Below are 13826 nucleotides of genomic sequence, written 5' to 3' on the forward strand. Positions count from 1 at the left end.
AAAATAGGGATCCTTTTAGGTTAGTTAAGATTAGATTAGGTAAAATAAATAATAATAAAAATATTATGATAAAAATGTTTCACGAGGTGCACATGCAAGCAGCTCGTAGTAGCTCATGGGTAATGTAATTTGTTAGTGTAACGTGAGTTGCACATTACCAGAGTGAGTTACAACTTATAATGGTGCAGATAATAGTTAGACACAGTTCAAAGGGTAATAAAACAATAAAATTTAATTATAAATAGAAGTATACTGTTACGAACTTAGAGCTACTTAGGATAAAAAAATTAGTTTCATGTTCAAATTTGAAGTGACTTTAGAAAGAAAAAAGGTAATTTAGATTTATTTCGATTTTTTTTTTTGGTGGTTATTAGGTCGATCAAATTGACCAATTGTGTTTTGAGATAGGGTAGAGAAAATAACATATAAACTATAAAGTTTTGCTAAAAAAAACTTTGAAATGCATTTAGGAAATTTTAGGAATTACACAAAGAAAATCTGAGATTTTCGTGATGAAGAAAAGTATTTTTAATTCTAACATGATAATCACTTTGCACATGTACTATCCAAAACAAATACTCAATATATTCATGAACAAATCTATATTTTATTTTATCAAAAATACTTCACTAAAAATATGATTTTTTGTATGTGAAAGAATTATAATATAAATGAAAGACTGCCAAATTTTGTGAAGATATAAACATTATATTGAAAGTTACAAGTATTAAATCTAAATTTAATTTTAATTTAAATGAGTAAAAAGAGGTCATGTGATCTGTCAAATTGACCGAGCCCATATAGAGAGAGTTAATTAGACATTGCTTAATCAAAAATTTCAATAGTTACACACAGAATATTGAAACTTAGGGAATAAGACATTTTGACCAGGACTAAAATATAGAATAGCTGGTTCACATAAAGCATTATTTGAATGATAAAATAGGTAATTAAGTATTACCCCACCCCCAAAATTTCAGATAATTGTGAATATTGTAAACAACTCTGAATGACCTTAAAAAAAGTAAGAAATCCACTAACTAATGAAAACTTTTCATATCTAATAGTTAAATACTTACTTTTAGTCTTTAGTAAAATTTGTTTTAAAATATAGGTTTAAAAAGAGTAATTAAATAAGATAATTGCAAAATGTCTTGATAATAGTGGTTCATATTTTTCAATAACTGTAACCAGTGTTTTACCAATAATTGGTTCTACAATAGGAAATCGATAGAAATTGTCGATTTCTCAATCACAGAAAACTGGTTGCTGAGATATTAAAAATAACACCACCAAGACCACTTTATTCACAAGAACAACCTTCTGATTTGTAAGTATGCTTAACAATCACGACCCTGTACTTTTTCTTTCAACACAAAACATTATTCACCATAGAATAAAACATCATCAGTTAAAACAATCTCTTTTTGTTTCTCATTTATTTACATAAGTTGATACATTGAACAAAAGGTTAAAAAACAATGCTCACACATACTGAGAAGCACACCCATTTCTTTACGCACTGTACATTAGTAAACGGTTGATAACAGCACCCTATGCACAGGGGTAATACACATACCGCGTGCTTGCAAGAGATCTACACGGACACTTTCTGCGAAGTTGTCAGGATGACATGCCATGTGGCTCCCCATTAGTACCTCACTGTGTATTAGCGCATTGTTTGAGGAGATAGCCTAAGAGCGCATGACATCAGAGTGATTGGAAATTTGGAATGTCCCATTACTTTCCAATATGGGATTTGTTAGTTATTTGAATTGCACATGTTACTGTTGGAGATGTCATTATAAGATGAAAGTGGTAAACAGGTATATAAAGATATTTATAAAATAACTAACCTGTTGGACAGCTGTGGAAAATTCCATTTCGTCATTTGACAGTCCCATTATGTATGCATATGCATAGTTCCAAAAATTACCTAAAGTTAGTTGTGGCTCAACGAACACGAATGCTGATTAGTTAGATTGATTCTGAATGAGAAAAACTAGATATTTTGGGTTTTTCAAGTGGGAAACAAATAATTGAAAAACAAGAATCATGAAGGTGGGCAATTCTCATAACCAATTGTCCGTTGCACCTGTAACTAACAGAGGAGCATATACATCTTTATCGACAGTAAAAGTTAATATTTCATGATTTTAGACAAATGTCAAAAGTGACACAGTATAAGTGCTGAGATTTGAAACACATTTGATGAAAGCATGTGTATCGACCAAGCTGGGAGGCGATAAAGTTTGAATAATTCAACCAGCACAATGTGGGTCTTCTTTATCATAATGCATTTAAAGTTGTCTTTTCTTTTTTTAAGGTTGGAAAGTTGATCATTGAGTATGCAATAAAGATAAAATTAGAAGCATTTTTAATCATGAATATTTAAAAATTTTTTTGGCAACTGATCAAAGATTCCTCTCTTTAGGAATGAAAACTTTCAAAAGCTGTCACTTTATTTGACCTTTGGTTGGAAGAATTCGTTTGTTTTAGAAAGTGGTTTAGTTCAAAATGTGTAGTGATAGCAAAAGTTTTCAAATTCATGGCTAAAGTAGGTGATGAATTTAGGCAATGAACCTCAACAATTTGTTTTTCCTTCACAATGGTCAAGCATTATGTATCAATCATGTACTAGCCACAAGGTCAGCCCCATTTATATTTTTCACTTGTTAAAATAAAAAATTGAAAATATATTGTGATTGTTTTTTTTTACATGGCACACTTATTGACAACTTCAACCATTTCAAATTTAATGAAGCTTCAAAGTACATTCTCTGTAGTTGTTAAAATTTTTAAGGTTAAAGTAGTCAACAATACTACACAATGACATCATCAACTTTACTGTACGTAATCGGAATCAGGACGATTGCGAGCTATAATAACCTGCAATCAGTGATGTCTGATTGTAACATGATCGGTTAAACAATAACTGATGTTTCTGATAAAAAATTATGCATTCTATCACATAATTGAAAATATTAAAAAGTAAATTCAATATCAAAACAAACACAGTGTGTAATCGTTAGTGATATTCAATATTATACTTGTTACATCATATTAAAAAACTGTGTATGTATGAACTAACTTCCACACACCTTGATTTGTTTTTCAATTGGTGTTCTCACTGTTGAAATCTTTGATGAAACAGTCTTTGAAAATTGTCCATAGAAATGATAAATGTTGGAAAAAATGGCAAGGAGATTTTCTGTATTGTGAAGAAAATTGAAGGTTTTTATTATTTTATTTGTACAGCTATTAAGTCAATAATACTTGGAAAAACAGAATAATTTAAATACAGCTTTTTATTATACTAAAATAAATTATTACTTTTTCTTAACTTATGTAAAAATTCATAAGCTTAGTAAGCAAGCAGCACATATATTAACTAAAAGCAATGAATTTGGTTAAATCCATTACTGACAGATCTCCAATTGTCAAACACCCTTTAACTTGTATGTATGTCATACATCTGTAAAAATGAAGTGACTGACAAGTTTAGTGAACTTAAATGTTTGATCTAAAATAAATAAAATTCTGAAGTCATTATTCTAATGTCTGAATACTTTTAACTGTTCAAGCTCATATCTGACACCTACTAACTCTGAACTGTTAGACCTTAACCTAATGCATGGGTGAGAGAATTTTGATAGTACTAAAAATTCTTAAGCACTAACAAGTAAATCTTTCCTTCCAACTATGAAAAAGACATGCTCAAGTGTCAGCACCAGAAGGCTTGTAGAATAAATCAATGTAAAGGTGCAGAAATGTATTACAAAGATTACTCAAGTATGAAACAAAAGAAAAAGTACCAAACAAACAACTCATCTATTCGTTTTTTCCCCAAGCTAATGTTTTAATAATGTTGGTTTTAGACTGTACAGATCTTAGCCTAATGTCCGATTGATTTTGAACCTAACTGTTTTAAGTTTTATTCATACTTATAGGCACATCAATTTACTTTTCATATCTTATCATTAACTCATCATTGTTGTATCTTCTTGGTATACATTTAGTTATTGGTTTACAAAATTTCTATAAACCTTGCAAAAAGTATGAAATTCTATACATATGTAATATTTAATGTTGAATTTAATCAAAAGTACACCTAACATCCCAGACTAAGACTCAGAGAAAATCAAGTGTTTAAACAGCTTTATTGTGGTAAGATTTTAACTTTACCTAAACTTTTAGTTTCTAACCTTGAGCAGAACTTTTGTCACAGGATTTCATATGGTAAATGAAAGTTTGAAGCAGTTTTAATCTTCCTTCAAATTCTCCAAGTGTGGATGTTTCTATAAAGTGAAGCAGAGACTGAACTATATTTATCTTTTGCTCTTCATTCCATGTTTCATTGTTTTTTTCCTGTTTATAAATAAACAAAAACTGGTAAAGAAAGACAGATAGTTTATCATTGAAAAACATAAGAAGCAACATTATGAGAAAGAAATCAGATAACATAATGGAAACTTGTTATTTTTGTAAATATCTTGGTTTAAAGTTTCAAATGACAACAAAAACATATCTTGAAAAACAAATTGTGTAATAAGATCAATATCAAATCATACAACTCTAAATAACACAAAAAGTTTAGCTTTTTAGAGTAAATATCCCATCTTTCATACTAACATAAATATTTACTAAGTGCAAATGTAAATAATGCATATGCTAGCAATTCACCTTACATTTCAAATGCCACTGGGTGTTACAATACTTTAAAAATACCTTTGAATCAAAATCCAACACAGAAGAGAGTAAAGAATACAGGTGAAACCACCATTTAGCACAAGAATCCTGCTTCTTGTTCTGTACATTATCTAGACACTGAGACCAGCACCTGAAAATGAGAAAAAAAAAATCCATGATACCTCATTTCTTCACACAACCTTCAAAATAATAGTAATCTACAAGAATGTTCAGTGCAAATATATCTAAGATATGGAATAAAGTCTCTCTAAACATAATCATTTTTTCAATAATGAATTTTCAGCATGTTATTTAAAGATTATTTATGGTCACAGGTGATTCACCAATAAACTTAATTATTTTTGAAAATGTAGAAAAAACAATATAAAAATATGCTGTTAGTAAAATGCTTTGTTAAAAAAAATGTAGAAGTTGCTAATATGTGATGAAATTTAATCAACAAATGAAACCAATCAGCTTGTAACAGTAATGTTAGCTGACTATACAAAACATCATAAAAAAAAAGCATTAGATAACTTATGATAGATGAAACAGTTCTCGGGAAGTAACATTAAGTAACGTACATTACACTAAGTAGTGCTCAAGATTCAAGTGGCTGCTGATGAATATTGGACTAAAAAATTATAAATAATAGTGTTAGATGATTAATACTGAACTAAAGAGTTCATAACAACAGTGTTAGCTGTCTATAATACCAGAATAAACAGCTCTTAACAACAGTGTTAAATGACTATTATTGGACTAAACAGTTCTTAACAATAGTGTTCCCTAAATAATATTGTACTATACAGTTTTCAGCAACACTGTTGACTGACTAGTGAAAGCTATAAAGCATGAGCTGTAGTTACTTACTTTAATTCCAGCTTCCTCCAGTTAATAACCAATTCTGTGGTTGCTTCCAATTCACTGTGTAGTGAGACTCCTTTGTGAGCATTAACTTCCCAATCCTAGAAACAATAAAGGCCATCAATACATCATTTTAACAGTTGGAAATTATGATGTTCATGATTAAATAAATACATTCATACTCTAATGGCTAATAATAATAATACATCATTTGGGGGTTTGAGGTATCTAATTTTTCAAGAGTATATTTGGGCATAACCACATACTAATTTTCTTTTATTATCTTCCTTTAAAGTGTGCTCAACAAGTGTTCTTTGGACTTCTGTTATTTTTCTTATATTTGAGGTGATGTTTTGGGGTCCATGCTCAGTAATTCACAAGGTCTGTAACTTGTAAAAAAAAGATGGAATATAGTAAAACCATAGGACAGCCCTCAACTATGAATTTTGATTGGTCTTTGAAAAGGTTGTTGAATATCGATTTTGTTAAGTTTCTGTAGAACGTGGTTCCAGCTACTGAGAGTTTCTGACTCTTGGTTTTGGTTTAAACATCTTTATTGTGAGCTTCTTTGATTTTTGGAGAGTTTACAGTATTGTGCAGTAAGTAATATATTGTACTTAAAAATATTCAAATGATGTCCATTGTTGTAAGAATGTTTAGCTATGGTGTATTTTTCTGGGTGAAGGAGTCTTGTTGCACCTTGTTTCTTGGGATTACTAAATTGTGTAGCTCTTGTGTAGCTCTAATTTTTTTTATAAAGTCTTACGAGTTTTTAGTTAGACTAAGTACAAAAGGTATGGAGATGGTGGTTAAACTTTGTTTGAGGGGGACAGTGACTATTTAATGACTGTTTCACTCATATTGTATTTTTAAAGTTCTGCTATTATAAAAATTATTCAAGAATTAGCTAGCTACTGCTTATAAAAACACAGTAAAAACTTTTTCATGCTACTGTAGGATTCAAACTTCAAAAAGTACTAAAATCGATTTTACTATACTTAGCTGAAGAGGATATAACAAAAAAAAACAAACTTTTTTGAGATTATTTGTCTATAATTGTTTACTTAAAAAACTTTACAGTTTTGATTGAAATGCAGTTCAAAATTAGAATAGTTGATCAAGTTTTTCACTACAATGCAGATCTATTAATCACATAATTTAAAAAGTTTACCTGTGCTGTGGACAGAAGCAGTTCCAAACCTGTGATGAACTTCATTAGAGGACTTGCAACCGAGAAGCTTAAAATTCGCTCAATAACTTTTAAAATCTGAAGTTAAACATAAAATATTTAAATAAATTTGAAGGTTTAATTGAGTAAATATTTTGGAAACAAATTCACACAATAAGAAAATAACATAATCAATATACTTTTATGAATTTATATAAAAATTCAATACTTTCAAGATTTTGTAAAATATTTGGTTTAATATAAAGGCTTAATTTAATTAGGTAAATATACTGGAAATATGTTTGCAATTATAACAATGTAAACTCTTAGTTTAATTTCAAAATATTAAATCTCCTATAGAGAAAAACAACATACATTATATAAATTATCCACAAGCTCATTAGATTTTTGCTTTTGCTTTTTATCTTACAGAATCTATTAATGGTTTTAAAACCTACTTGCTTCAGAGTTGGATGGTCCTCAAATGTTTCCAGCAACAATTTGACCCGACTCCTAAATCTTTCTAAAGTGGACCGACAGCATAGAACCTGAGAAGGATTAGGATCTTGATAGATGTCATAACATCCTCTTTCCTTTGCTGCTACTGATGTCTCGAACTGAACAGTTAAGTCAACAAAACAGCTCAACTGATAATTTTCTTATAAAATTACTTAGATAAAACACAGTATAAATATTTAGTTACTCAAATATCCATACATCAAATTATTCTATACACAAAAGTTTTAAAATCTTACGTTTTTCTTACTTGAAAAAAATAAAGATGGGAAGAAAATACAGTTAAAATTTATAATCTTATTAATAATAATAAAGAAGGTTAATCTACAAGTCAACATTAATACATAACTATTTTAGTATACTATGAAAAACAATTTAAGGTGAAAGACCTTCAATGGATTTTCAGTGTAAAAAATAGTAACAGACAGTGTAATAGAAAAGATTTTACTTTATCTAAAGTTTAGCTTACAGTTTAGTTGACAAAGTATTAACACAATACACAATAACTTAAGGCTTTTGAGTTTATTTTATAATATGAATTGTACTATTTCAAAGACCATTAAAATTTATTTAATTTGCAAATGCCGGTAAAAGCACGGAAGTCATTTTATGAAATTAATTCGCAATACTAAGGAGTTATTTTTGTTTGACATTTACAAAATAGGTCTAATACTCATAATCAGGGCTTGAAATTAATGGTAGTAGTGTTGTTTTGCTAGTAAAACTTAGAAGGCACTAGAAAAAAATTGGTAGTACATATTTCAGATGGAAGATTTGCAGATTCTTACTGTTGAGTATCAATACATCACAATACCCACATTTCAGTAATTTATATTGCAAGGTTTTTACAATTGTGACTATCAAAACAGTTTCACTTGCTCACATATCCAGAAAATGGGAACAGCAAGACAAAAGCTTCAACTCATTTGATTGGTTGTCAGAGCAAGTAGCATGCAGGCCAGCCAACTAGACTGACAACATCTGGCCGCTGCATTGCAGTTTTGATGGCTGCATGATTAGAAATGCTGTGCTCAAGTATTTGCTCAATGGAGTTAGTAATAAGATAGAAACCATGTAAACAGCATGTTTTTTTCCACATTCCTCTTAATATTTCCATGATTAACACAAATGTCAGGCCTATTGGCTTCTAATGTTTTGCAAGATTTTGGCATTTAAACTGTACTTTTAATAATGAAATATTTTTTTTTAGTATAGAGTAGCCATTAACAGTGAGGTATTGTACATATTGACAATCCAGGTGCAAGTGGCCTAGATACATCAATTTCCACCCAAATAAAGCCATCTTTTAACTTTTGTGAAACAGTTAAAATAAAAACTTTGCAAATATGATTGAAATGAGTTTTGATATTCAAAAATGTTTGGAAAGTAAACATGACACAAGATTTATACACAATCTACTCCAAACTGAGAAAGCTAAAAAACTTCTGATACTATGTATGCAAGTCAGATTTAAAAAAATAATTAAAGTATTGTCAATTACATAAGTATTCAGGTGCAAAAGATTAGTTTGAAAAGTCACAAAATTAGTGTAATGATCTTTGTCTGTGTGTAATCAAAGTAGTTTAACTTGACTTCAGAGTAAATGCATCTGTTCAAGACACAACTCAAATAGTGATACAACAAACCAACCACAAAGACCAAGGAGTTTTCCAAACATGTCAGGGATAAAGTTGTAGAGAAGCACAGATCATGAGGAGGTACACTTCATACATTTATTAGAATTATTATCAATGTGGAGTTGGTAATAGAATGATCTTGGGCACATTCAGTTGAATAAGACAGGCACACAAAAATTCATCTGGACACAATTCTTAAACACCATAACTTTTATAATTAAGTTTAACCTTGAAAACAAACTATTATTCTTCCATTCTATTCCTTATACAAGTGTTAAGTGCAAAAAAAAAAAAAAAAATTCCACCATTTTTCAACTGACTTTTAATCAAAATATTAATAAGAAAATGGATTATTATTTTAAGGACAAATCCTTTCATTTTAACCTCTTAACACAACTCTCACCATTTGCTGATCTGATGGAAGAAAGCCCATACGACTAATTGATAATGATGTTACAATTCCACCAATAAGGTCTTTGTCTAGTAGTGCATCTGTATGCAAACAATAAATAAAACAGTTCTAAGTTTAAAATTATTAATTACTTATTTCATTAAGTTGTCCACAAACACTTATGAAGCTAAAACATCCAAAACTTGTATACATCATTCCTTTTATATGAATTTCCCAGGATTGTCACCCAAGGTTAAGCTGGTTGCACTGTTAACATATCAATTGTGTAGTATATAAATTTATCTATCTGTCTATTTGTATGTATATATGTATATGTGTGTTTGTGTGTGTGTATGTATGACAAATTGCAGGCCATTTTTAAATCACAAGAGAACCACAAAATACTGGTACGTGAAAATAAACATGGCTCTGGTTATTTTTGTAGCTGCCAAATAATATTTGATTCTACTTTTTCATTTGAATGTTTTTGTTCTGTGACTTTATGACCCCAAAACACTTAGCTAACAAAGACTAAAATAAAAAGTTATTATCCTTGAAAATGTGTGATACTGCCATAATATTTCAAAATGTTTACTTGTAGCATAAAACCAAAAACTGAATAAATAATTTAAATACTTTCTAACATTCAATAGTTCTACTTGACTTCAAAATAGCTGATTACTTGTAACATGTTTAAAACGAACTGAGAATATTGGTTAACAATATACTGAAAATAAGTTAAAGAATACCTTTTCGAACCGTTACTCAAAAATACCACACCTCTGATTTTTTAGAGTTAACCACTACAAAAGACTTGAATTAATAATACTGTTACTATACTAACTAGACTGTGCTTTACAAATATGATATTACATCACATTATGCTAGTTTTGATGGACATTAACTAAAAACAACTTGTATTTCACCACTAAAGAATAATTTAACTGTAAACACACACAGACACTTACACTGTTCAAGAAAGTAAACAAATACTTTATAATACATCAATATCTCCATAAGAAACGTTTCTGCAAAGCTTTCTGTATCACTTTTACATAAATTACTGAATAATGCAGAAAAAACTTTTTTAATCTTTACTTCCTTATCTGGAACTTCACGAAGCAGGATTATAAATAGATATTTGATTTAAATTAATTTATGTCTTAACACATATACCTAAAATATTACCTATAACGCAAAGTTGTCTAATTAATACTATCACAAGTAAGTTTAGAGCAACTCTAACTGCTTTACACAAAAAAAAAGACTGTCAAATTATCAATGTTCAAAGTTTTTTACACTTTTCATACAAGTAAAAAAGAAAGAAAAGGAATTAAAACTTACATTCTGATATTATCCAAGCTATCAGCCAATAATTAATTTTAATGACAGACTTATAATCGGTATAAAATCATATGTATAGAAATAACAAACATGGGTTGGACAACTGGTAAAAAAACTTAACACAAATGGATAACTAGTATGTGGGTTTTGTTGTATAACAAGAGTTTATATGTTTAAATTTTTACTTGTTTCAAACTCAAGTTTGTGGATCATCAACTGTTTCAGCAAGAATATAACAATAACATGTAAAAAAAAAAGTGTCAAATTTTAGTGTTTAGCGATTACATAATAACAGATTTAGAAAACTGTGTGCAGACTAATGGTTAAAATATTTTGTGGGTTAATTACCTAAACTGAAGCCAATCGATTCAGATATACGAGTTACCACACTGTGTCGCAGCAAAAATGGGGTAACAAAATCTGGAGACAGTGATGATTTTGACTTCTGTAGTAGTTTCACTAGTTGGTTGTGGATGTAAAAAACTTCTAACATCTGGTCCTCAGATAACTGTTGATCTGTCATGTGAACCATCTCATCTTTTGCTTGATTCTCTCTTGTTGTGTTCAAAGCTTCTGCTGGGGAACACATCAGATCTGCAAAGTCCTGCCATGTATGGAAATATTCAGAGAACAAAAATCTTTTAGCATTAGAATTGATCATACGAGCTGCTTACAAACACAGAAATCATCATGCACACATATTTTTAGTAATATTTCAATTATTTTACAGACAAATGTAGGAAAAATTAATCTATAAAAATCAGATAACAGAAATAACAATGCAACTCTAAAAGCACTAATTAATTAATATAAAAATAACATACTGAAGCTACAAGCATAATTTCAATAATGTCATAACTTCTTTTCCTCAATGAAAGTGTGCATAATTAAGATAGAAATCAGTCATAATGGTTACCAATCTGTTTCATTTTTATAATAATGGGTATTATAATTATATTTGGTCTTTCATACAAGAATTCATTTAAGGTCATTTTACAGTCAACGTACAGAGACCTTGTTATTATTAATGGATACATTTGTTCAGCATATTGCTAAGATATAGATACCCTGATAATTTTTGTATGAAAGCCCATGAAATCACAATGAAATAAAACCTGGAATTGCATTTACAGATCAAAACTTCTAATTTTATGACTGTTGAAGAACTAAACTGGAAATTATTTCTTGATGTGTTTCTCTCATATTTTCAAAATAGTTTCCTTTTCTCAGACACACAATATAATATTGGCAAAATAAAATTTACAAAAACAGATGCCTAAACTACAAGCTAATTTTGATAAGATTCTAATCAAGAAATTATATTATTCTGAATTTTTAAGAGGATTGATTTTTATTTAGATTATGAATTAGCTGTAACTAAGATGTATGATGTTTAATATAATAATCTTTCTATGATATTTCATCTAGATATATAGTTTTACTAGCTGTAAAGCACCTACCAACCAATTCTTACTAGCCATTACAATTTTGCACTAGTTTTAAAGTACCTTTAACAAATCATACTATAACTATAACTTTGTACTAATGTATTAACAAGTTATTACAATAATTAGAACTTTCTACTGGGTAAGAAGTACCAGTTAGTTAATACAATAATTAGAGCTTATTCTCCTTATTAAGTACATTCAATCAATAATAATGCAGGTTTTTGTAGAAAATAACGTTCTACCCTCTTACTACAAACAACTATATTTTTCTACTAAGTCAATAGTAACTTTTAATCAAATAATCATTATAAGTTTCAAATTATTTAAAAATATATTTTTATGAGCTAGGAATTAACGGTTACAGCTTAAAATACATCAGATGGTACTCTTTCAACTCTTAAGAATTAACAAACAAAAAAGAGCATACCTATCAAGAAGTGCATTTCTATCAGATAATTGTTAGAAATAACATCTTTTTCTCAGTACAAAAGTACCTAAGTACCAATAATAACATTTTTTACTACTAAGAAAAGTGAGTTCTCAACAAGCTAGGTAATGACAATTTCTCAGAAGCATGAATGCTGAACCTTTACCACCATTAACACTTATACTATATTACATACTATAAAATACTTGTTTTGCCTTCACCATTAATGAATCTTTATGATGTTTTATTAAGTAAAAATTTAAAATTAAGATTTACCTCTTTATATGTAGGAAAGTGTTTGATAATTTCCTGACTGTCCTTTTCTTCATCTGGAAGTTCATTTTCATGTTTAAATCCTTTATATTCAAATAAACTTTCCTGTTCTTCCTGCTTTGCTATTCTGTTTTTTTCTTGTTCATTCCATACTGCCACAAGCTTTAAAAGAATGAGTTTTGCAGTTTTGAAAGCCACAGGATGTTCCTCCCACACAGCACAACTTATATAATTAATAATTTCCAATAAGGAAGCTTTATTTAGGTTCCAGACATCTTGGTTTATGGAGCATCCAGATGAGGACAGAGTTGAGAGTTTTCTAGCAACATGTTGAAGTTCACCATTAGCTGTTACTAGACTCATCTTGTGAGGATTGTTACATGTATCACTGATGTAAGGGAAGCAGGTGGTAGTAGAAAAGTCAGACTCCAAGAGAAATGACTCCTTTAAATTGTAAAATAACTGTATAGATCACTGTACAGTTTCAAACTTCCTATCAAATTATTTTGTGTATATACATATATAAATAAAACATAAAGAAGCAAAAGTGACAAAAACCAAATGAGGACACCAGGTAGTGCAAAACATTAAATGCACGTAGAAGTATATCTGTAAGCAGCATATTAATTGCTACTATGAAAGAAAATTAATGCAATAATAAAAAATGATAATTGATAGAAATAATTTATTATGCTTCTATACAATATTTTGTTTATACAAAGTTCAAATTACTAACAATTCTGAGATGGAATGATGAAGCATAAAACCTTAAACAATATTATGAAATGACCCACGACAAACACGAGATACATCCAACTGTATAAAGTTTATCTAGAAATCTAACCTTTTATAAAAACAATTGTAATTGTTGTAGTCACATTGTTTATTCTGATTTCACATTATTTTCAAAGTATGAGGATAAAGTACAAGATTCTAAAGCTCTCATTAGATAGTGCAAAAATGAAGTATTTATCAACTTGATAAAATCACACATTAACCCTCTCCAGACGGGTAACAGGTCAAAGGCCATGTCATCACATTTGATGACGTGTGTTCAAAATTTTAT

At 29.2% G+C, this 13826-nt stretch overlaps 1 protein-coding gene across 1 annotated transcript in view; it reads right to left on the reverse strand.

Moving 5' to 3' along the window:
• The window catches only part of LOC106476702 (midasin-like), a 236786-nt gene that overhangs the window by 40980 nt on the left and 181980 nt on the right, over nucleotides 1-13826 (reverse strand). Inside the window, exons 63-71 of the mRNA XM_022381378.1 lie at nucleotides 12764-13204; nucleotides 10961-11216; nucleotides 9281-9369; nucleotides 7183-7341; nucleotides 6728-6823; nucleotides 5563-5657; nucleotides 4729-4840; nucleotides 4206-4368; nucleotides 3102-3211 (exon numbers count right to left, since the gene is read on the reverse strand). Of these exons, the coding sequence (XP_022237086.1) occupies nucleotides 3102-3211; nucleotides 4206-4368; nucleotides 4729-4840; nucleotides 5563-5657; nucleotides 6728-6823; nucleotides 7183-7341; nucleotides 9281-9369; nucleotides 10961-11216; nucleotides 12764-13204 (1521 nt within the window). The remainder of the gene's footprint in view (nucleotides 1-3101; nucleotides 3212-4205; nucleotides 4369-4728; nucleotides 4841-5562; nucleotides 5658-6727; nucleotides 6824-7182; nucleotides 7342-9280; nucleotides 9370-10960; nucleotides 11217-12763; nucleotides 13205-13826) is intronic.

This window comes from Limulus polyphemus, unplaced genomic scaffold (genome assembly GCF_000517525.1).
Source record: "Limulus polyphemus unplaced genomic scaffold, Limulus_polyphemus-2.1.2 Scaffold158, whole genome shotgun sequence".
In the NCBI taxonomy this organism is placed as follows: Eukaryota; Metazoa; Arthropoda; class Merostomata; order Xiphosura; family Limulidae; genus Limulus; species Limulus polyphemus.